General features: G+C 42.5%; 1 protein-coding gene across 2 annotated transcripts in view; it reads right to left on the reverse strand.

The window, feature by feature from the left end:
• The window catches only part of Papss2 (3'-phosphoadenosine 5'-phosphosulfate synthase 2), a 72476-nt gene that overhangs the window by 2390 nt on the left and 47076 nt on the right, over positions 1-23010 (reverse strand). For both annotated transcript variants that reach the window (XM_059258944.1, XM_059258936.1), the window contains exons 6-10: positions 22851-22964; positions 20689-20800; positions 11419-11624; positions 1958-2093; positions 187-455 (exon numbers count right to left, since the gene is read on the reverse strand). In XM_059258944.1, coding sequence (XP_059114927.1) covers positions 187-455; positions 1958-2093; positions 11419-11624; positions 20689-20800; positions 22851-22964 — 837 coding nt within the window. The remainder of the gene's footprint in view (positions 1-186; positions 456-1957; positions 2094-11418; positions 11625-20688; positions 20801-22850; positions 22965-23010) is intronic.

Below are 23010 nucleotides of genomic sequence, written 5' to 3' on the forward strand. Positions count from 1 at the left end.
GGACTTGATGCTTCTAGCACCCTTACAAATACAGAATTGACAAAGTTAAGCTGGGATGGGGGAAAGGGTAACTTGAAGACTGTAGAATCTTCTCATTAAGAGTGGATCCCCAACATTTATTTAATTTTATAAATAAAGTTTTAGGCTGTGTTCGTAGTCCCTTGCCCAGCTCAGGGAATTGCTCACCTCTGTGGGGCCAGCATACAACATAGGAGATGGAAAGATGGCAACAACAGTTGATTTAGGGTCCAGGACTCCTTCCTCCAGTACAGCTGCATGTTGTTTCATCCTCCAGTTCAGGGGCACATCGTCATCCTTGGTCCAGCCCCCCAGAGGGTGGAGCAGGAGGACTGGGTGCTTGTAGCCCCTCTCCAGGAGCCTGCGGCGGGTGTCCTGCATCAGCAGAGCATGACCATTGTGGACAGGATTGCGCAACTGGAATGCAAACACAGCATCTAGGAAGGAAGAGCCAAGGTTCGAAGTGAGCTGTGTTGCTTGTCCATAAGAGTAGATGGGGAAAGATGAAGTGGTGTATTGTTCAGTTCCCCCAGTCAGTCTGCTGGCTTTTGATAATTGAGAATGTGCCTAAGCTGTTAGGGATGTTAATCCAACACTATCAGCAGCGGCCAATTGCTTGGGCAAGATGGGATGCAGAGGCCAGAAGCCACACAAGAGAAAACATCACTCAGGGATTAAAACAGGTGCTGTCTACACCCTTCCTGAAACACCAATCCTCTTGTACCTGCTGCAGGCTCACCTTCATGAGAGCCTACATAGAGAGCACATGGTACATGGGGACCACAATCTACAGATGAAAACCAACTGCATCTTCACCTTCAAGAAATCTTGAAAACAATTACACTTAAGGATGGATTCATGAAGTATTTTTTTCTAGTTCTAAGATATAATTAATACATATCCTTTGCAGAAAACTTAGTAATTCTATAAAAGCCTAAAATGAAAATCACTTCTCTGTCAAAATGTATAGAATGAAAAATGAAAAGGTTTCCTTTCTTGATCCACTGCCACCTCCAAGAGTCAGGTAGTGTCACTGACAGTCTGGTGGTCCCAGAGTCCTTTGTGCCTCTATAGACAGAAGTAGGTTAGGTTTGTTTATGTTTTTGTTTTTTTCAACTTTCTTGTTTTCCAAAGTATGCCTATGCTATATATATAGTTCTGCAATTTGCTTTTGTACTCAGTGGATGTACTTCAGGAATCATTCTGCAGCTGCCTATTTTAGGCTGCTGCATAGTGTTCTGTATGTGAATGTAGCACAACTCTGATCTGAACAAACCAATAGATGTTATCACACTAAAAAAAAAAAAGCAGCTGGGTGGTGGTGGTGCACGCCTTTAGTCCCAGCACTTGGGAGGCAGAGGCAGGCAGATCTCTGTGAGTTCAAGGCCAGCCTGGTCTACAGAGTAAGTTCCAGGACAGCCAAGGCTACACAGAGAAATCCTGTCTTGAAAAACTAAGAACAAACAGAGAAAAACCAAAAATAAGAAAAAAATTAAAAAATTTGCTAGGCTGCAAAGATGACTCCAAGTTTAAGAGTGTGCGTTACTCTTTCAGAGGGCTCAAGTTTGATTCCCAGCATCTATGTCAGGCAGATCACAAACTGCCCAGAACTCCATCTTCAGGGGAATCTGACCCCTCAGACACCCACACATACGTGGCATATACCCACACAGACACACAGACACACACACCATTAAAAATAAAATACATCTTTTATTTTTTTAAATGCTGATTCAGCCAGGCATGGTGGCACATGCCTAAAATCCCAGCACTTGGAGCACAGGTAGAATCAAGAGTTCAGGGTTATCACTGACTACATAATGAATTCAATGCCAGGCCATATATATATATATATAAGCAACAACACTCCTGACACACTTAAAGTCTTGTCTACAGTGTTAAGGAGTATTGACAGATACACTAGAACTAGATTACATACCAGCATTCATGTCTTTCCACTTCTGTTTGAGCTCCAGAGGTGTCAGGCGGTATTGGTCCAGCCCATCATTCCACCTTATTCTCTCCAGCACCTGCAGGTCTCCACCAACGAGCCAGTCCCCACCTTCCATCACCATCTAGAAGGAAAATCATTGAGGTTAATAGTAACTATACTGATATTTTTATTTTATTTGAAGTGTGTGTATACATGTCCATGTGTGCCTGTATGTGTGGAGGCTAGAGGTCACAGTTGGAGGACTTCTTCAATAGCTCGTGACTGAATTTTTTGAGGCAAGGTTTCTCACTGAACCTGTAGCTTGCAAATTTGGCTAGACTGGCTGGCCAGTGAGCGCCCAGAAGCTGCCTGTCTTTGCCTCCCTGGCAGTGGAGTTCCTGCCTGTCTTTGCCTCCCTGGCCACTTGGATGTTTCACGTGGGTTCTGAGGTCATTAAGCTCGGGTCTTCATGCTTGTGCAGCAAGCTCTGTACTGGCTGAGCCTCCTCCCCAGGCTGTCTGTTTTTCTTTTTGGCCCATCTTGAGTTCTGCAACGTTCCCAACAGTGTGTATTAAACTTTTAATCTCTGCACTTACTTGTCTTCACCAAAGTTGCAAGAGCATGATGGGCAAGGCCCGATGGGCAAGGCCCTAGTGAGTCCCAGCAGCTCATTCCCACAACACAAAAGTTAAGGACCATTCCCCCAAAGCTTCTGTTCATATGGATTACATCTATCAGTTTCCAGGTTAGAAATTACAACTGAGGAACTTCATCTGAAAGTAGTAATGAAGCTATTGAATGTTAAGAATAAACCCTTCTCCACTCCCTTCCCCCAAACAAGAAGGCCAGCTTTACTTTTACCCATTTGCTACTCTGCTTAAGTATGACCTAACAGAAGACAGCCAGCTCTTCAGAGCTGCTGCATTTAATCCGAACCAGTGAGTCTTAGCTGAGCTATATAGGAAAACCTAACTGCAGGTACATAGCTGGAAGAAGGAAGGGGATTTGAATAGCATTTTTATGTAATTGTGGATATTCTTTGATACTAAAACATGTACTGGCTCCTTCCCCCTCTTTTTGGACAGGGTCTTACTGTGCAACCCAGGCTTTCCCCAACTTGGGATCCTCCTGCTTGCGCCTCCTGAATGATCATATTATAGGCATTTACTACCATGTTCGGCTTTTAAGCACTAGTTTCCCTTTGTGTGTGCATACACCTTCCTGTACCATATGTGTATGGTGTGTGCATGCATGTAAAGTCCAGAGGTCAACATCAGCTGTCTTCCACAAGCTCTATAGCTATTTGTAAAAGTTTTACAAATTGTGTGTGTGCATGTGTGTGGTGTCTGCGTCCATGCGTGTGCGTGCGTGTGTTGGTGTGTGTGTGTGTGTGTAAAACTTGCAAGCACCTGTTCCCTCCTACCATGTGGGTTCCAGGGATTGAATTCAAGTTGTTAACCTTGGAGGCAAGTGTCTTTGCCCACTGAGTCATCTTGCCGTCTCTACCGTATTTTTGAGACAGTCTTTTCGTTTAACATGGAGCATGCCAATTCAGCTAGAATGGCTGGCCAGCAAGGCCCAGAGATGTTCCTGCCTCCACTTCCCTCATGCTGGGATTACAGGCAGGTTTGCCATGTCTGGCTTAAGTATATGGGTGCTAAGGATGGATCAAATTGAGGTCTTCTTGCTCAAATAGCAATTACTTTACCTACTGGACCATCTCTCCAGCCCCCTGGTGCTATTTTCTTAAAGGTAAATTGCAGTGTAGAATCTGAAACTTTATGTGTTTTTCATACTCAGTTTTACTAAAACTCCATTGTTTTTTGAATGGTTCTTTTATCCAAGAATTACTGTATTATTATTTTATTACTATTATTTTTACCATAACATTCTGGTCAACTAGAAACTGCTGGGTTTTTTTTTTTTTTTTTTGGTGTTTTGAGACAGGGTTTCTCTGTGTAGCTTTGTGCCTTTCCTGGAACTTGCTTTGGAGACCAGGCTGGTCTCGAACTCACAGAGATCCGTCTGGCTCTGCCTCCCAAGTGCTGTGATTAAAGGTGTGCGCCACCACTGCCTGGCCGAAACTGCTGATTTTTATGAGTTTGTCAGTCTTCAAAAGCTGACATTGTGTTTTAGGATTTTAAACACACACACACACATGCATTTGTGAGCATCACTGATAGTCTCAGAAGAAAACCTTCCAAGTATGAACTTGCTGCCACACTCACAGTGACAAATAAAATATTTTTGTTTGAAACCTCAAGGTTAATCATTGGCAACTAATAAGTATTCTTCCTTGTTTTTCTTGAAGTGACAGGATTTTGTTCATTTGAAAAAAAAAAAACTTGCTAAGTATCCAAGTCTGAAGGCATGCATTTGTAAATCCACATTCTTGACACCAGGGTTTCGATGGTATTTCAATAGCTGTTTTTCCCCAAACTCGAACAACTTGACAAGCTCTTTTTCTCACACCAGCCATCAAGGATTGGTGTGTATAGCAGAAGTGTCTTGTATACTTCCCTGTTTGGAGTAAGTTATGAAAAAAAACCACATAGACTCAAAGGTCATTTTGACAGCATCATAAAGAGCATCCTTCAGGGAAGCTGGCAGTTTCTTCGTACAGTTGTCGTAACTGAGCGAGGCACCAGCAGTTTGCCCACTATTGCTTTGTACCAGCCATGCCAATAACAACCCAGGAAAACAGGCTAACACTGTTACATGGTTCTACACTTGGGAGTTCTCCAGCTAGGTCATGAGTACTGCTAGGGTTCAAAGAACCGTGCTTTGAGAACCTCTGCTGGCACATTCCTAATATTGTCTAATATGTTTTATGCTGTTCTCAATAGAACTCCAAAGTAGATGCCTTGGAGGAAAAGTTTTTTTTTTTCTACCATGTAATTATTATTTAGCACAGTTTCCATGGAAATCACCCACAGATGCAGCCTCCTTCATTTATATGCACTTTAAAAATAAAAGAAAATCCATTGAGCATCAAAGTGTAGCAAAATCCAGGTATATAGCACAAAACAGACAGTTAGCTAAAACCCAGTTTTCTCGAAAGGCCTCTGACAAGGATGCCAAGGCCACTCTCTGGGGAAAAGGACAGCCTGTTGACAAATATGTGAAGGAAATTATATACCCACATGCAAAAAGATGAAATGGACCCATATGCTATGTGCAAAAGTTAAAATGGATTAAGGGCATACATAGAAGAAAACCCCAAATTATAAAATGCTTAAGAAAATAAAGGGAACAAGGCTTCATAACGTTGGGGTTGGCAGTGATCGCTTGGCTGTAGCACCAAAAGCACAGACTACAAAAGCAAAAATAGAAGCTGGCACTGCCCTGAACTGAAAACTTTATCTGAACTAAAAGACAGTCAACAGGGTGAGAAGGGAATCTGTACAAAGAATGACTATTCCAAATCATAGGACATCATAAGGGACTAGTCCTACAACTTGAGTGTAGTGTGGTACATGCCTGTAACACTAGCCCTCGGGGCTGAGGCAAGGGATTATGAGTCTGAGCGCAGCCTGGGCTACACAGTATGATCATGTCTCATAAAAAGAACAGAAAACTCTTCCAAAACAATGATAATTAAAATAACTCACAATTAAAATAGCAGAGCTAGTGAGACAGCTCCGTGTGTGAAGATACCAATTCAACTATGATGAGTTCGATCCCTGGGACCTACCTTGTAAAAGGAGAGAATCATCTCCCAAGAAGTTGTTCTCTAAGGGTCACACACATGCACTTCCCCTCAAGAACATGCAAAAATATTAAAAAAAAAGACTGAACACAAAACTTGAGTAGACATGTTTAAACATGATCTGTAAATGGGCAAAGCATGCGAATAGCCCACTACCAAGTAAGACAAATGAAATCTGAATGAGAAAAGGTGGCATACCCATTAGGATGGCCGTTATTAAACAGACTCAGGAATATGTATTGATGAGGATGGAGAGGAATTGGAAAGAACCTTTATGTACTAGGCTCTAAAATGATGAAGCTACTATGGAAAACAGGATGAAGTTTCATTTAAAAATGAAACACAACTTACAACAACCTTTTGCTCCAGCAGTCCTACTCCTTGAAGAGAGATTTGTACACCCGAATCTCCAATTGTTCATAGCAATCCAAATGTCCACCAGTGGATAAATGGATATATAAAAGATAAATACAGCATGGAACAGCAGTCAGCCTTTAATGCGAAAGAAGTCTTGCCCAGGGCTTCCACATAGATAATCCTCAGAAAGTAGGACAGTCACAAAAAGACAATCACAACACAGAAACCCCGAGGACAGGGAAAGTGCAGTAAGTCACAAACAGATTACGTATGATTTCATCCATCCAAGGACAAAATGGATCCCTACAATGATGATATAGTAGAGGAAGCAAGAGTGGCTGAGAAGGCTGACTCAAAACACCTAGTAGAGAGAAGAAGCTGGCACAATGGGTGGCCCTGGCTAGCTTCCCCGTGACAGCCAGATACTGAGGTTTACAATGACTGCATCCCAGAGGGGTTCAGAGAATGGAAGCTTAGGCTAGTGTGATTTTGTCACGTCTGATCTCTCCAGTTAATTTGCTTGTCACAAGTGCGGTAGAAAGAAAGGGTGTGCTACATCTAGAATCCAGCGCAACCAAAGGATGCAACTGGCCATCCTGTGTGGCACAGAACAGCCTTCACAACAACAACAACAAAGGCATCTGGCGGCGAGTTTGAGAAACTGTGGTGGTAATTGTGCAATGGATTTGGCTTTGTTTTCATGGCCTCCTTTCTAAACTCTGTCCTCAGGCAAACCATTGCATACTCGTATTTTCAGATATTAGTACTATACGTGACTTTGTCCTCACCACTTAGAATTTTGAAAGAGTTGACCCAGTCTCCAGGAGTTTCATAACACTTTGAACTCTATGGGTCAACTCTGCACTGGACTATTTTGGTGAAGACAGCACTGAAATGACGTTCTTTGCCACCCAGAGCAGAACCAAGTCTGTGAAGAGTGATGCTGAAACTATCCTTTTGGTATTCTGGAGTAAGGGGAATGACTCTCCAAAGGTACTCTGGTCTAAGGTGCTCTGACTATCCCTAGAACTGTGCCAGCTCTCAGGAAGGAAGGTTCAGTCCTTACGATGGCTTAGAATTACCCACTGCCTTCCAAGCCATTTGACAAAGGCTTAAAGGGACTTGAAGATCATGCAAGTGTAACATCATAGTTTTCAGTTAAGAAGGCCGTTTTACATAAGGAAGTGGCAGAGTCCAGGCGCACATGGCTATTGTGCCAAAGTCAGGACCCAAATCTGGAACTTAAGCAAACCAAGCTTTCTTTCCTACCACATCCACTGGCTCATCAGTGGCCCCCAGGCTGATATTTCAGCATCGCCCTCAGTTAATGCCTGTTACAGGTGTGGACAGTCCACATTGTTTTGGGAGGTCACAGAAGGCTGTTGAGTCATACCTATGAGTCAGGGGAAATAGGACTGACTTCAGAAAGGAGGAAATAAGGTGAAGATGGGGGAGCAGAAGAAATGAGCATGATGTAAGACCAGCTCTGAAGTGTCTGGAGGAGAAATGTATGGGTGCTAGTGGTATGGGCTAAAAGGTAAACCTTTGCAAAGAGGATCCCAAATAAAGGTTGAACAGTTCACTTTGGCTGAAGAATAGACAATGAATTAGAGGCTTGTAAAGCAGGAAACAGAGAGGATATGAAATCTGGCCCAAACTGGAACAGGAGTGAATAAACGTATTTGAGTAATGCTTGAATGGAAGAGCTGTCAGAACTTGTTAAATGAATAGGAAAGGGAAGGAGGAAGAGCAAGAATGGCATGTAGGTTGTGTTTATGGGTTTAGTGCATGCATATGGAACTGCCAGGTAGGAGACGTGAGGAAGAATGAGTTTGAGAGGAGGTTGACATGTTGAGTTTGAAGCACTTTCAGGACATATCTAGATAAAGCTCTCAATAGCTGTGTAACTGAGTGGTTCTTAACCATTAGAGCATGAACAAATCACAGGCAGCTTCAAACTCCCAAGGACCAGCCTGGTCCAACGCCGGTCCAGCCAGAATCCGTGAGACCTGCTCTGGGTTATTTGAGGCAGGGTCTTGTATATGGTGGCCTTAAACTTGGGATCCTTGTGCTGCAGCCTCCCTGGTCCTGGGATTGCAGATGTGAACCATCATGATTGGCATAATCTGTATAAATTTTAGGGTTTCTCTTGTGATCCATTGATCTTGCTGTCCATCTGGCCTTTATGTGGATACAAGGGCTACAAAAATCTCTGTTCCTGCCTTTCATTGGGAAGACAAACTTTAAAATTAGAGTAATAATTTTTACTTATTTTACAAGGAAATTGTGGGAAATTACTGGTTGGTAAGAGAGTGCCATGGATAAAAGATGGTGGGTTTCCTCCAAGCATTATTTCCACACATTTTAGTTGTTCCTCAAATGACTCTGAGATTATGCCATATTGTTCCATACTTTGTGACTCAAAGAAACTTGTTGAGTAGAAGGATCATGTGGTTGTTTGAATAGGAATGGCCCCTCTAAGTTCATATATTTGAATGTTTGATCATTAGGGAGTGGTGCTACTTAACAGGGAGTAGGAGGTGTGGCCTTGTTGGAGGAAGTGTGCCACTCGGGGTGGGTTTTACAGTTTCAAAAGTTCAAGCCAGGCCCACTGTCTCTCTCTTCCTGCTGTTTGCAGATCCAAATATAGAACTCTCAAGGATCCAAATGTAGAACTCTTAACTTTTCCAGCACCATATCTGCCTGCATATTGCCATGCTCCCCACCATAATGACAATGGACTAAACTTCTGAAACTATAGGCAAACCCCAATTAAATTCTTTCCTTTATAAGAGTTGCTGTGGTCATGGTGTCTCTTCACAGCAATAGAACTCTTAAGACAGTTCAGGAGTACTCATAGGTAAGGAGTTGTGGAACAGAAGCAGGTCATTTCCCTGGTGACTGATCATTCTCTGCAAATATTCTCATTTGAAAATGCAAGGGCTACAGTTACTTTTGTGAATAAAACTGTTAGAAGACTGTTTTGTAAAAAAAAAAAAAAATTGTGTTAAAGTGTTAGTGTGAGTTTCAGGGTGTTAAAAATAAAGAGTTCTTTACCCAGTAGAATTCACAGGTTGTGTTTTTGCCAAATATACCTTTAGGAAACTCAAGTGTAATATATATGGGGTGAATGCTTTCTCCATGGTTATCTAGGACCCATTTCTTACCATTAGTTCCTCTAATGGCCAATAGGTAGAGTCACTAACAATATTGTCAAAGATACAGGTCACACCGCCACTCTCCCTGGCTTCTAAGAAACCGACTGCAACTGCTGATATATTGCAAGATGAGATGAAAAGAAATAGTCACTCAGGTTCCCCTAGGCATTATCAGAGGTTAGTTTTATGTCTTTAGTGTAAGTCATGTGGATGTTAAGATGCTAGACCCAAAGAGGAGAAATCTTTGAGCAGAGATAATGATAGGCCGTTATTCTTTGGGTCACTGAAGAAAGATAAGGTCCCAAACCTCTGTGATTATAATCATAAAAGAAATGGTCAGAGATATAATTGAAGGCCAGACTGTAGTATTCCTGGAGCAGCTATCTCAAAGACCTTCTGCCAGACTCGGGGGTGGGGTGGGGAGGGAAAGGGAAAACTGCCCAGATGACTTTGACCTACCTATGCATAAAGGCAAGAGACGTTTATCTCGGAGGCTGATGGTTGTGTCCAATAAGTGGAAGAGTTGCTTCCCTTGCTCCCTGAGCTCTTCCATTCAGATGAAGAAGGCTCCAAAGGCTACTAACTGGGCCTTGAGAATGGCTTTCCTATCTTGTAGCATTTCACAACGGAAATTTTTTTTCTGCAAGGTCATAGGTCTGGAAAAGCTGTTCAACATATTTTGGCCTCATCTTTTTGTCAAAAGAGAAATGAAGGACAGTCTACTTGATCTGTCACAAGGTCCTTGAGAGCCTCTTGGGCTTGGTTGCTCATGATATTTCCTGTGAGCTTGAAAGTTAACCAAGCTGGGAAATTGAAGGAGTCAAGTTAGATTAGTAATGTCTCTCTTCACTTCCTCCTGTATGCCTGTGTCTTGGATAAAGAATGGATTTGCATTCAGATTCACAGAATTTTGTAGGAAATGGACTATATCCAGTGACTCTCCTTAATACCTCCTCACTTTTACTTCATAACCAACTGCAGTTAGAAGTGGCTGAGGAATCTGATTTGCCTGTAGGGAGGAGAGAACTAAATGACCCCAGTCAGATGAACAGCTGCTGATGAGAATGTAGTATCTTTCTTCTCGGAACTTAGGCACTATGTGTACTGATTTTTGTTTATGGAAAGATGCCATTGACCCCTCACTGGCCACAGAACATGAACTCTGAGTTGTTTGCAGGAGTTGGTTGGGTCCATTACATGTGCTCCTTATGCACTTTCAACATGAACAGGGATGTGCATAGTTTCAGCTACGAATTTGATCCTTTACTCATGGTCCAAGACTATATTTGCCTTGTCCTATTTAGCTAAGGATGCTTCAGTCACAGGATACAATAACTTAGGAGCTCAAGACCAGCTTTCAAAAAATAAAAACAAAAACAAAAAAACCTTGTTCTTGGACAGAGTCTTCTGTAACCAAGCCTAGCCTTAAACTAGCTATTTAACTGAGGCTAACCTCTAATCTTGCCTCTCCCTCCCTAGTGTTGGGATTAATAGGCTTGACCCATCATACTAAGCTTCAGAAAAATATTTCTTTACTCAACCATGAATTTGGGGAGATGGCTCAGGCAGTAAAGGTCTTGCTGAATAAACGTGAGGAAGGACTTGAGTTTGGATCCCCAGCACCCACGTAAAAAGTTGGATTTAACAGTACATCCTTGTAATCCTAGCCCTGGGAGACAGAGTCAGGCAGACCCTGGAGTTTGCTGGCCAGCTAGCTTAACCAAACTGGTGAGCTCCAGGTTCAGTGAGAGATACTACCCTATGTCAACCTCTAGCCTCCACATGCATGTACAGTCTCATGCACATACATGAACATATATACTACATATGTGCACATTCCAAAAATAAAAATAAGAATGTCCATTTGGCGAGATGGTTCAGCTAGTAAAATGCTTACCTCATAAATGGGAGGACCTGAATTCTGGCTCCCAGAACCCAGATAAAAATCCAGGTGCAGTGGCATGTACCTATAGTCTCAGTGATGACGAGATGAAAGACAGTGACAGGAAGACTGTGGAAAGCTCACTGGCAAGCTAGTCTAGCCTGCCTGGCAAAGTTCCAGGTCAGCAAGAGACCCATCTCAAACAAAACGTTAAAGGCTTGCACCCTGAGAAATGACACCCAAGGTTGTCCTCTGATTTCTGACATATACAGTTGTACACATACACACAAGTGTACCACCCACCACAAACCTACACACACACACCCCTTTTCAAAAGTCCTCCCAAAGACTTTGTACTTACTTTGATATGGGGGTGCTTTGCAGTGGCTGTTCCCCACACACGGGAACAACGCTCTTCTTTCCTATGCTCATAGAATTCAGGATCTTGTAGTATAGCCACCCTCTGACCTTCATACATCAGGGCGAACTTGCTGTGTCCTTCGAGCCGTGCCTTGTCATCCGCAGAAACAGGCAGCACGATGGGAACACTCATGTTGATGACTCCATCTATGGAAAGACCCACATGAGGCATGAGTGTCAGATCCAGGGTGAGCATCCTTCAGGGATGCTAAAATGTGCATAGTCCTCCTTCCACAGCCTCTGCTGGGGCATCAGGACCCAAATCCAGCACAGACATGCTGCTCCTCTGGTTTCTCTAAGACTGTGAGGGGAACTTCTTGCCCGATTCCTGAGGTAAATTGCCTCAGTAAGTGATCTAGCTTTGGGGGCAGGATGGAGATATCTCATCTGGCCTTGCCCTTTTAAAACCTTGGTCCTGACCCTAGTGCACTATGAAGAGTAGAGTCTTTGTTGTTTTAAAGTTTGTTTGCTTATTTATTTATTTATTTATTTATTTATTTATTTATTTATTTATTTATTTATCTATTTATTTATTTATTTGTGATCATTTGGGTACAACCAGAGACTAGAAGAGAACTTTCAGATCCTCTGGAGCTAGAGTTTTAAGCAGTTGTGAGCCCCCTAACATGGATGCTTGGAATTGAACTTGGGTCCTCTGGAAGAGCAGCAAATAGTCTTATACCACTGAGCCATCTCTCCAGCCTAATGTTTTAGTCTTTAAAAAAACAAATAAAGATTGGCCAAACTGAAAACTCTTCTTTTTCTTGTAAGTGAACCTGTGTCAACGTTGGGCATTACCAACATAATGGAACTGAAAGGTTAACAACAACAACAACAACAACAACAAAGTCACTGCATTCACACCCCAGACAAGCAAGCCCTTGATAGTCACTCTGGTCCAGATGGAACTCTGTCTTCAAATGTTTTAAGAGACTGTTAATCTCACTTACCTGGGATCACAATCTTGCTGGCTCAGCTACAATTAAAACCATCACTCGAAACACATGGACATAGGGCCTGGAGAGATGCACCATGGGTAAGAGCTCTTGCTGTTCTTGCAGAGGGAATGGATTTTGTCCCCAGCACCCAACAACACCTGCCAACAGCTGTAACTCCAGTTCCAGAGGATCAGATGCCCTCTTGTGGCATCCATAGGCATTGCATGCATGTGGTGTACAGACATACATTTAGTCAAAACACCCATACATGTGTAATAAAAATAAATAAATCTTTAAAAAGAACATGGGAGTGAAAAATGGCACAAAGCCACTTACTAAACTTTACTAAACTTGTGCTCTTTCTCTGGATAGTAAAACCATCTCACCTCTGCTGAGACGCTAAAAGAAATTTAAAGGAAGTTGGCCGTTCTAATTCCTCTGTATGTGACACAGAGGATATCAGATTGGCTGTTCAAAGAAGCTGCATCCTCGTAACAGGTCAGCAGCTTGACCAAAAGAAGAGAAAGGAAACTTGTGAACACCAGACACAGGAACTGGCGGTTAACTTTATGTCTCTATGTGGCTGGGCCACAGTACCCAGACATTTGAGCAAATATTCTCGGTGTTTCTGTGAATTTTACTATTAGATAAGGCTGACATTTAAATTAGTGAGTCCTGGATAAAGAGAATCATCCTCCATAAGGTGAGTGGGTCTCATGTGATCAATGAAAGGCCTGTGGAAAGGAGACCCATTTCCCATTTCCCCAGAAGAGGCAATTCAGGTAGCGGAATGGCTGAGCTGAAACTGCATCCCTCCCTCTGAGTCTCCAGCCTGCAGGCTGACCTTTGGATTTCCAACTTGCTAGGCTCCACAATCACATGAGCCAATTAAAAACAACACACACACACACACACACACACACACACACACACACACACACTATTGGTTCTGTTTCTCTGGAGAACACAGATAAGTAGACATATTTTAAAAAATGTAGGGTGCTGCAGGGATGCCTCAGTGATTGAGAACACCTGCTCTTGCAGAAGACCCTTGTTAGGCAGTTCACAACCACTTATAACTCCAGCTCCAGGGTGATCAGATGCCTCTGGCCTCTGTGGGTACCTGTACTTGTGTGCATATACTCATACACAGACAAATAATTTAAAGCAAGCTTATAAAAATGCAAATTCATAGAAGTATGCCACTATGGAGATAAAAACTCCCACAGATATCTCACAAGTTTCCTGATAAGGGTTGTGTGTGTATGTGTGTGTGTTTCGGTGAAATTAGGGATTTTACACAAGGCCTCTTACATGCTAGGCAAGCAGGTACCTCTGAGGTACACCTCCAACAGTTTCTATATGTGTGTGAGTGAATAAGAGGCTTTAAACACTGTGAGGTTTATTTTGTTGTTGTTATTTTGTTTCTGAGATAGAGTCTCTTGTAGCCCAGGCTGCCCTAGAACTAACTGACAAGGATGACCTTACACTACTGATCGATCTCCCCAAATACTGGGACCACAGGCCTGGACCACCAGGCCCAGCTAAGGCTTTGTTGTTATTTAATATGAACGTAACCAGGTGTAGTCACCATGCCTATAATCCCAGAATTTGGGAGGTAGAGATAGGATAGCAGGACTTCAGGGGAATCCTGGCCTATAATAGTGAGTTTGAGGCTAGCCTGGGCTATCTGAGACTCTGTCTCAAACCCACCCACCACCTCCCAAACATAAGTATGAACATTTTGAAGAATTTTTAGATAGAATGGTTAAAAAGATGTAGTTGCTTTCCAATTTGAAGCTTAAAAGTTTAAAAACGGACTCTCATTTCTTAATGGTGCCCGATAGTGTGAAAAAATCTAAGGCTATGACCCCTTTCATAAGCATGCTCAATGTTCTAATTAGTCTTTCTTTCTCAGCTGTACTTCCAGTTATAAACCTAGGGCTCTGGTTCATTTAACACCAAAGACTCAGCATTAGGTCGCAGTTTGGGAGTGAACAGAGGACGATCAAAGAGGAAAGCCTGGGGCAGGGACTACTCTTGCTTTATTTGTGGGTATGAGAAAGTGTACATTAGCGGAGTCCTGAAATGTCAAGTCCACTTAGAATGCTTCTGACCTGTAAAGATCTGAGTCCTTTTCCTGTGGGACATAAAACTCTCTAACGGCTGTGAACCCAGTTGCAGGCATATCACTTTGTCCTCTTTAACTCTCTCAAGTTAGTAATCCCTAAAAGAATGTCACAGGCCAGACAGCAACTGCCAGCAATAAAGACATCCAGTCTGCCATAAAAGCCTGCGGTGTACAGTAGATGCCTTTAAAGACTGGAAAGTAGATGCCATGCAGGAAGATTTTGTTGTTAAAGTAACTCCTGTTTTAAAGTTCACTAGAAGCCAGAGCACCCAGCCCCTTTGCAGAGAGAACACCAAACTCAAAGTGAGGAGTTCTTGAAAGATGAGTTAGCAGTGTGCACCTGGGGGTTTTGGGGGAAACACACTGTAAAGTATGGTATTAACAGAAGTCTGTGATGAACCACAACTAAACCTACCAAGAAAGGGGAGGTTAACCGAGAGCAACACATTCAGGGATGCTCCAGTTCTAAAGAGAAATCATGCTGTCTGGTGCATACTGACCACTCCACTGAGAGAGAGGCCATGATGCTCAGTTCTGCTTACAGAGACTTGAGTAAACCGAAGTAAAGCAGACTGCAAAGCAAAGGTCAAAGGGAGTGTTAGGAAGCCTAGCCCTGCCTGCAGCATGCTGGTAACACTGACATCCCAAGGACACTTTGTTTCCCAGTCAGGATAAAGGACTCACCTGTGGGACCACATGGACAGGCATTCTACTGATTAATAATACCCACTGCTCCCATATGCCTGGGACTGCAGCTCTATATGGGCACAGGTATGTTTAATTTGGTTCCTATTATCTTTCTCTACTCTTGGGTTTTTGTTTGTTTTGGCAGTAGTGGGGATTGAACTCAGGGCTTCAGGCATGGGAGGCAAGTGCTCTACCACTTAACTACAGTCCCAGCCCTTTTCTCTACTTTGCTTTAGAAGATTTATTTTTATTTTTAAATTATATGTATCTGTGTGTTGGTATGGGCAGGTGAGTGCAAGTGTCCATGGTAGCAAGAGGCACTGGATCCCCCTGGAGCTGGAGTTACTGATGGTTGTGAGCTGCCCAACATGGGTGCTGGGAATCAAGCTCCCACCCTCTGCAAGAGCAGCACATGCTCTTAACCTGAGTTATATCAACAGCCCCTTCTCTACAAAAAAGAAAAGAAAAAAAAAGAAAGAAAGAAAAGAAAAGAAAGAAAAGAAAAAGAAAAAGATTTACTTATTTTATGTGTATGGGTGCTTTGCCTGCATATGTGTCTGTGTGTGTGTGTGCAGTGCCCAAGGAGGCTAGATGAGGCTGTCAGGTTCTCTGGAACTGGAGCTACAATTGGTTAGCTCCCATATGGAATGCTGGGATCCAAACCTGGGTCCTCTGCAAGAGCAAGAAGTGCTCTTAACCACTGAGCCTCCAGCCCCTCTAGTTTTTTGATACATAAACATATCCAACAGTTGAACTGTGCTGAGCATCCTCTGTGGCCTCAAATATTCCTTGATCCCTTGGCCTTTCCCTTCATGTGTTTCAGCTCTGTGGAGAGTTGCCTTATTTCATTATGTTTTATCTCATTTTGGAAGAGTATTGTTGTTTTTAACCACAGCACAGCCAACAGATAATTTCCTGTCTAACTGAATAATTCTTCTTTTGCTTTAAACAATTATAGTCCTTTTCTCTTTAGCATTGTAGATCTGTTTATTGGTTGCACAGACTTTTTCTTTCCAAAAAGTGAAATTAACCTTATTACATAATTAGGCTTTTTAAAGGAAAAAAAGATAAAAATAATATCAGAGATAAATGATATGTTTGGAATTTTACATCATTCTGGTACAATGTAGAAATTTATAGTTCCGGTAAGTGTATATTTATTTTCACTTCTGTAACTATCAATTATGATAGCTTGCAATTAAGTCCATGCACAATCATACATTGCAAACAAACAAGGAATGATCATACACAGTCCAACCAGATATATTTACTTTAAATTGAATCTAAAATGAATTTCTTCATTGACTAAAAATGTTTTGTGTGAAAGAAAAATTTAATTTCAAATTTCTGAGACTAAAAGAGGACCAGAAGTCATTAGACGATCATAAATTTAAGAGAACTTGGGAACAAAATGTGCAATGATAATTTAGAAACAAAGTTTGCTTATGTTAGCCAAACTCAACATTACAAATAATAGTTTCATCTGATCCAGAAATTTCCTGTCATTTGTACTTGAATAAACAGAACAATGTGGTATGATTTTACTATAACTGGTTGGATTATGAACTGAACAATTCCAACTGGTTAATTTGGATTTTTAAAAATTATATCCTTAAATTTTTTTAAATTAATGTAACATATCTAATTACAATAATTTAACTACTTGGAAGGTGAAGTACATACCACGGAGGGCCACGCCTAGAGAAATACAAACATAAAAAACATGTTTTCAAGTCTCCACCGTGAGAATCTTGAAGTAACAATATCAAGGAACAAATTCCTATTATGGCACTTTACATATTCAACATGCAGATATTCTCAGCTCCTTCTTGTGCTATTTTAAAAAACAGGCACAGGACACCAAACATATGGTAATACCATTTTTGTGGGCTATTGTTCAATGCACTCTAAAAACATTGTTCAAAGGATTATCTGTTTGAAATAATTATAAGACATGTTAGTCTCTCTTTTAATTTCAGCAAGACTGCCAAATGGTTTCCAAACCAGACTTTGGGAGAGTCTGGACACAAACAGTTTTAGAATGTAGAAGCCCAGATGCTTAAAGGACCTGATGGTGTGCCTAGGAAAATAAACACAGTGTTGGAATCATCAGAACCTAGATTTGAATGCAAATTCAAGTGAGATTTCTGCCCTTTTAACACTTACCACCTCATGAAGATGAAAAATCTTCATGCAAGCTAAATGGGGTAACCTACATTAAATATATGTAGGGACCCTCATCCCTGCTGGAAGGTTCTCGATGAAGATTTTAAATAATGGAATTGTCTTCATCCCACTCAGCAGCTATAGGCTGTGACATTTATGCTAGGAGGGTCTGTGACAACCCTGAAACTACATTTGCAGTGAGGGATAAAGAGACCGAAGACACGGATGTGAACGTAGTAACTCACAGATACCATCAACATGAACAAATGGTTGCGCTGGGGGCGGGGGGCGGGGGGCATTGTTCAGTTTTGGCTCTGTACTAAATAGACTGATTACATTTTTACACTCAGGGTAAAATGTGAACCGTTCAGGAAATTAAAGCTAACAAAATGCTTTGTAGGAGACGGGGTGAGAATGAAATCTGTTGCTTGTAGGTTGTAAGTAACCAAGAGATTTACAGTTTGATGGTAAAAAGACAGGTGGCCGTGGTTATGCAAAACATTTCGGTGTCAGTGGTGGTGACTCAAACCTTTATGAACTGTCTAACATGAAGTAATATCTGTATGAATGATATGTTGCTACACCTGCTGATATATATTTATAATATACATACACTATACAAACTTATAATATATAAAAGCAATATATATAAACGTTCTGGAGCTTCTTAGTGCATCACACCAGGCAGGTACAAGGAGACTATGGCATGGAAAGTGTAAGGGTTCAAGTGGCCTCCCCCAGATGCTGCAGCCTGGGAAATTCAAAGTGCTTTGGCTTAAAGCGATGTGGTTAGAAGACATTTCTGCTGTCGGCCTCAGAGAAGCTGTCCTGTCTGCCCTACAAGCTCACTCTTTCTTCAGGACCTCTCTGTCCACCGCAGCTGGGGGAAGCCCAGTATGTGAGTACTCAGTAGGGAGCTGTTACTAGCTACTAACTTTATCTGGGCTGACCCGGGCTGATATGACTTCAGATAAGCCACTTCAAGTTTCCAGGCTCCCTTCACTGTCACTAGTCAGGGTACGTTTGTGTCACTAGCTAGCGTGGTATGGGACTTTACTATTAGATGAGGCATTTCTCTTTAACTTTCAATATCCCAGGGAGGTAGGCACTGTAATGATCATCTCCGTCATGCAGATGAGGGATCTAAGCCAGATGACTTGAAGAAATTTGGCAGATTCATAGCTAATCACTGCAGATAAATCCAGCCAGGTTGGCTTCACAGCTCACAGTTTTACCCACTATTATATTCTACCTCTAGTTAGGCCCAAACTAAAAAGGGACATAGAGTCTGATATCTGTGATGTCTTTGTTCAGTAGTAAGAATTGAACCCAGGACCTCACCCATGCTAGGAAAGTGGGCTACCACAGAGCTATGTCCCTGTCCCTGTTTTCCCTTTTTATTTTGAGGTAGGGCCTCCCTAACTTGTCTAGGCTGTCCTTGAATTTGTGGTCCTCCTGCCTCATCCTCCAAAATAGCTTAAATCAAAGGCCTGTATGCTCTGTTTTTTAATTTAAATTTTTAAAAAGTGTTACTTTATGTGTATGAGTGCTTTGCCTGCAGGCATGTGCACCGCATGTGTGCAGTACCCCTGAAAGCCAGAAGAGGGCATCACATTTCCTGAAACTGGAGTTACGGATAGTTTTGAGCTGCCATGTAGGTGCTAGGAAATGGGTCATTTGGAAGAGCAGTCAGTGCTCTTACCTGCTGAGCCCTCTGTGCTATTTTTTTTATCAGTTAATTTATGTAAGAGCTGAGGAGACTTTGAAGGCCATGTAGATCTTTGAATCCTGAGCTATGTAAGTGTGTCCAGTGGATTCTAGTTGTAGAGTGTAGCTGTAGAGTCTCAGCCAAGAGATAATTCCTGCAAGAATGAAAGGAATGGCCTGCATGGGGTTATAGAAACTACACAAACATCAAGCATCTCTCTTTATGGAGATATTCTTGTACAAGGCACTCTTTGGAATGAGCCCCCCTCTTTCAATGTGGTCCCCTTGTCCTGTGGTCACATCTCCAGCCTGGATGCTCACTCATAGCCAACCTCTTGGGTATGGCCGGCTGCTGAGTCCAACAACGTGTCTTTGATGCAACTATGTTCAGCATGTGTCCAAATTAAGACAGCAAGATGAATGTCTTATTTCCAAGCTTAGGCATCCTGGCCTTCTGGAGTCCATTGGAAAGGCCATCAGGATTGCTGGCTGGTCTAAAAGGGGCAGCAGACTCTGGTCTTGGGGCCTCACTTCTAAGCAGTGTGAATGTGAGCAAGTCATTTATTCTGAGCTCAGTTTCCTCATCTGAGAAGTGGAATATTTCTAGGGATTTTATAAAACAAATGAAATAGGACCTGTTAGGGCAAGCTGAATTTCAACCAAGTGCGCTTTTGGGTTGTTACTTAATTTGAGAAACAGAGGCTTCAGGTGGTAGGGCATGTTCCGTTACAGCAGAGGAATGAAGGTGCATGGGAAATTCTGCTTCTAGGCCATTCCCTAGGCAGCAGCATAAACCCCAGAGTATCTTTCCAGAGGCTGAATATCTGATTTGGTCCTTTCTTCCTAATGGGCCTGAAGCTTTGCCCAGGGTTATATAGTCAGTGTGATTTTACCAGCACCTCTTCCCCACCTGGCAGCCATTTCCCCAAGGTCTGGAAATAGAGAACCCATGCCTGAGGACCTCAGGGACTCCAGGAAGGAAATTCTTAGAAACAGCCTGGAATTCTTCCGGGTAGCACTTGCTTCCAACCTGGACCAGATTAGTTTTCCAAAAGCCATTAGCCTGTGGCTAGAAAGTTACCATCACATTCCCTTGTCAGGGTCCAGAGGATGAAACTGTTTTCATGTATGTCATGTGAGGTTGAGTGCTGACAATTCCGCAGCCATCAAGGAAAGCAGGCAGTGTGACACCATAGGACAAGAGCAATGTGGAGGAAGGACGGTCCCTGTGAGTCAGTAAACTGTGATGGGCTGCTCCTGGATGCTCCTGAATGGAGCTTCTAACTAACAGATCCAGCAAAGAACTTGGGAGGGAGGAACTCAAGAGTTGAACCTCTCCTTGGCTTTGCATACAAGTAAAGCCTTCATTTCTCAGCAACTTGGTTCTAAATAATAAATCCTTTGAGAATGAAAAAAAATTCCTAAAAATGAAAACAGACATAGTAGAAGGAGCACAATGTAAGCAATCTAAATATTATCGCAATAGGATCTGCAAACCATGGGTCAACAGTCCTTTCCACGGGCAGACTTGTAAGACAGGTGTTTTTCTTTAATAAGCAGTAAAAGACAACATGAAACATACCATCCAGCAGAGTGTCGAAGTGTATAATTTGCAGGTACTCCTTCTCCCGCATAAAACCTTTGAGAGGAGTGGCCCAGCCTTCACTCAGAACCTGCACCCACTGCAGATCCAGCTGGAAAACACAGGGAACAAGAGAATGTGTCATTCACCTCTCCTCCTCAGGCCCAGGGTATGTCTCCCTATTCAATCAGCAGGATGAGGAGGGAAGAGCCTTCTATGTTTCAAGTGTCCCACTTAAAACTCTATGGACTTTTGATTCAAGGGCCAGCTATGTGTAAGTCTAGAACGTTCCTATAAAAGGGTGATCACAGGATTCCAAATTGAGATTACTTTAATACTTTCAGCTGTAACGTTCCTATAATGTGCAACAGAATTAAAAATTCACTGTTGCCCCCCACACACACACACAAAATGAAGGTTTGATTGTGCTTTTTCATAAGATGTACTTACTGGCCATTTGACTAAATGGAGCAAGCCATTAACTCTATGGTAAAGGACAAAGTTGTTATCATGGTATGAAAACCTTTTAAGCTTTGGCTCCTGGGACTCATGGGGGAACTTCCATCTCCTTTCCTTCCCCAGTTAGGATCAATATGCCAACACCACAAGGCATGTGTAGTCAGAACCCACAGGCACTTTCAGTTGATTGGAGGACCTGCAAAGCTCTATTGATCTTTAAAACTCAACACATAGCTCCCTGCTCTGAAACCTTTCCTTTCATCCCTGTGACCTGAGGAGTCATTCCTTAGGTTCTGAAGTTCTCTGCCCTGCAGACAGTTTTGTTGTTGAACTATCACCCTGCATTGCTTTGACATGCTTACTTGTCTGACTACAATACTGGGGTGCTTGAGTTCATTTTACAGAACCAAGGAACTCTGTTTATAAATCATTTGTGGGGTCCTAATTAGCTGAAGCAAGTACCCTACTAACCTTTCTCATAAACTCTCCAAATTTCTAATGAATAATAAAAAGATAGCAAGAGAGACTTGATCATCTTGTATGCACAAGTAAAACTGATCCATAAAAATGGCTGGGATTGCATATGACCTCTTCCAGCTAATGAAATCAATGCAGGTGAAGCTGCCACCCCCTTCCTTCAGGTTGGAATCTCCCTGATGTGGAAAGGACACAGTCTGCAGAGGAAGCTTCTGGAAGAACTTGTTCTTGGTTATCTTGTATCCTATATTCTCTACACTTGATCCTGGTCTCCCATATGGCTGTGCATTTCATATCTGGAGGTCTGAGGAGATATTTGTTGGTGACAGTTTTATCTAAGAGGATATGCACAGAACACCTTGTGGGCATGAGCTGATTGTGAGTTATAAACTTTCCCCAAAGACTTATCTTTGACTTGTTGGCTATTTTATTCTTGCGTGTGGTGGCTGTCATTTTGCCGAGGTGGCAGTCAGTTCTAGCCACAAGAGCATATTCTTCCTGGTGATAACTATATGTCTAGAGTAGCATCCAGCTAGGGCTAGTACCACTTCCCCAGGTTTCATGGGCTTGCACATATCCACAGAACCAGTAGACACACAGCAGAAAAGCTCATAGTGTTTTAGATCAGGGTTGCTTTTTGTGGGATCCCCCTCCTACACACCCCACCACATTCTTCACAATCGCCCAAAAAGTATTCACGTTCTGGATAAACTTTTCAGCCATTGCTAACAAACCATCCCTGGCATCCTGCCTCTATTTCAGCGTATAGAGGTGTGGGTGTGCCATGCAAATCGTCCTGTGCAAACATGGCGCTGCTTTCTCAGCCAGCTTCTCGACCTGGCCTTTGTTTGCTCAGAGAGGTGAGAGGATGAGGAATGTCTTCATAGACTCACGTTAAGTGGATACTTCTTGTGGTCAAAAGAAATTGTGGGGCCTGCAAGATGACTCAGTGGGTAAAAGTGCTTGCCATCAAGCTTGATAACTTGAATTCGATCCCCGAACATGGTGGAAGGGAGGAGAAAACTAACAACTCTTCCCCTGCATGTTGTCCTCCGACCTCACTCATGCAGCCTGTCACACACGCACACGCGGCGGGCGGGCGGGGCGGGGGGGGGGGAGCATATACAAAACACATAAACAAATGTAGTTTTAAAGAGGAGTTGTATACTAGTTTATAGTGTCAGATACTAACCCTGAGCCTCTCTGGCAGGTCTGTACTCTCTTACCTTGGTAATTGATAATGACGGGAGAGTCTCAGCCTCAGCTCGGACTTGATCAATTTTGTTTTCTGGCACAAAGAGTTCGTGGATGCCCTTGATGGTGGTGTGGGGTACAATGTTCTGCAATGAAATGGAGTTGGCAATAGTTAGAACTGAGAATGGAAGG

The sequence above is a fragment of the Peromyscus eremicus genome, chromosome 1, assembly GCF_949786415.1.
Source record: "Peromyscus eremicus chromosome 1, PerEre_H2_v1, whole genome shotgun sequence".
In the NCBI taxonomy this organism is placed as follows: domain Eukaryota; kingdom Metazoa; phylum Chordata; class Mammalia; order Rodentia; family Cricetidae; genus Peromyscus; species Peromyscus eremicus.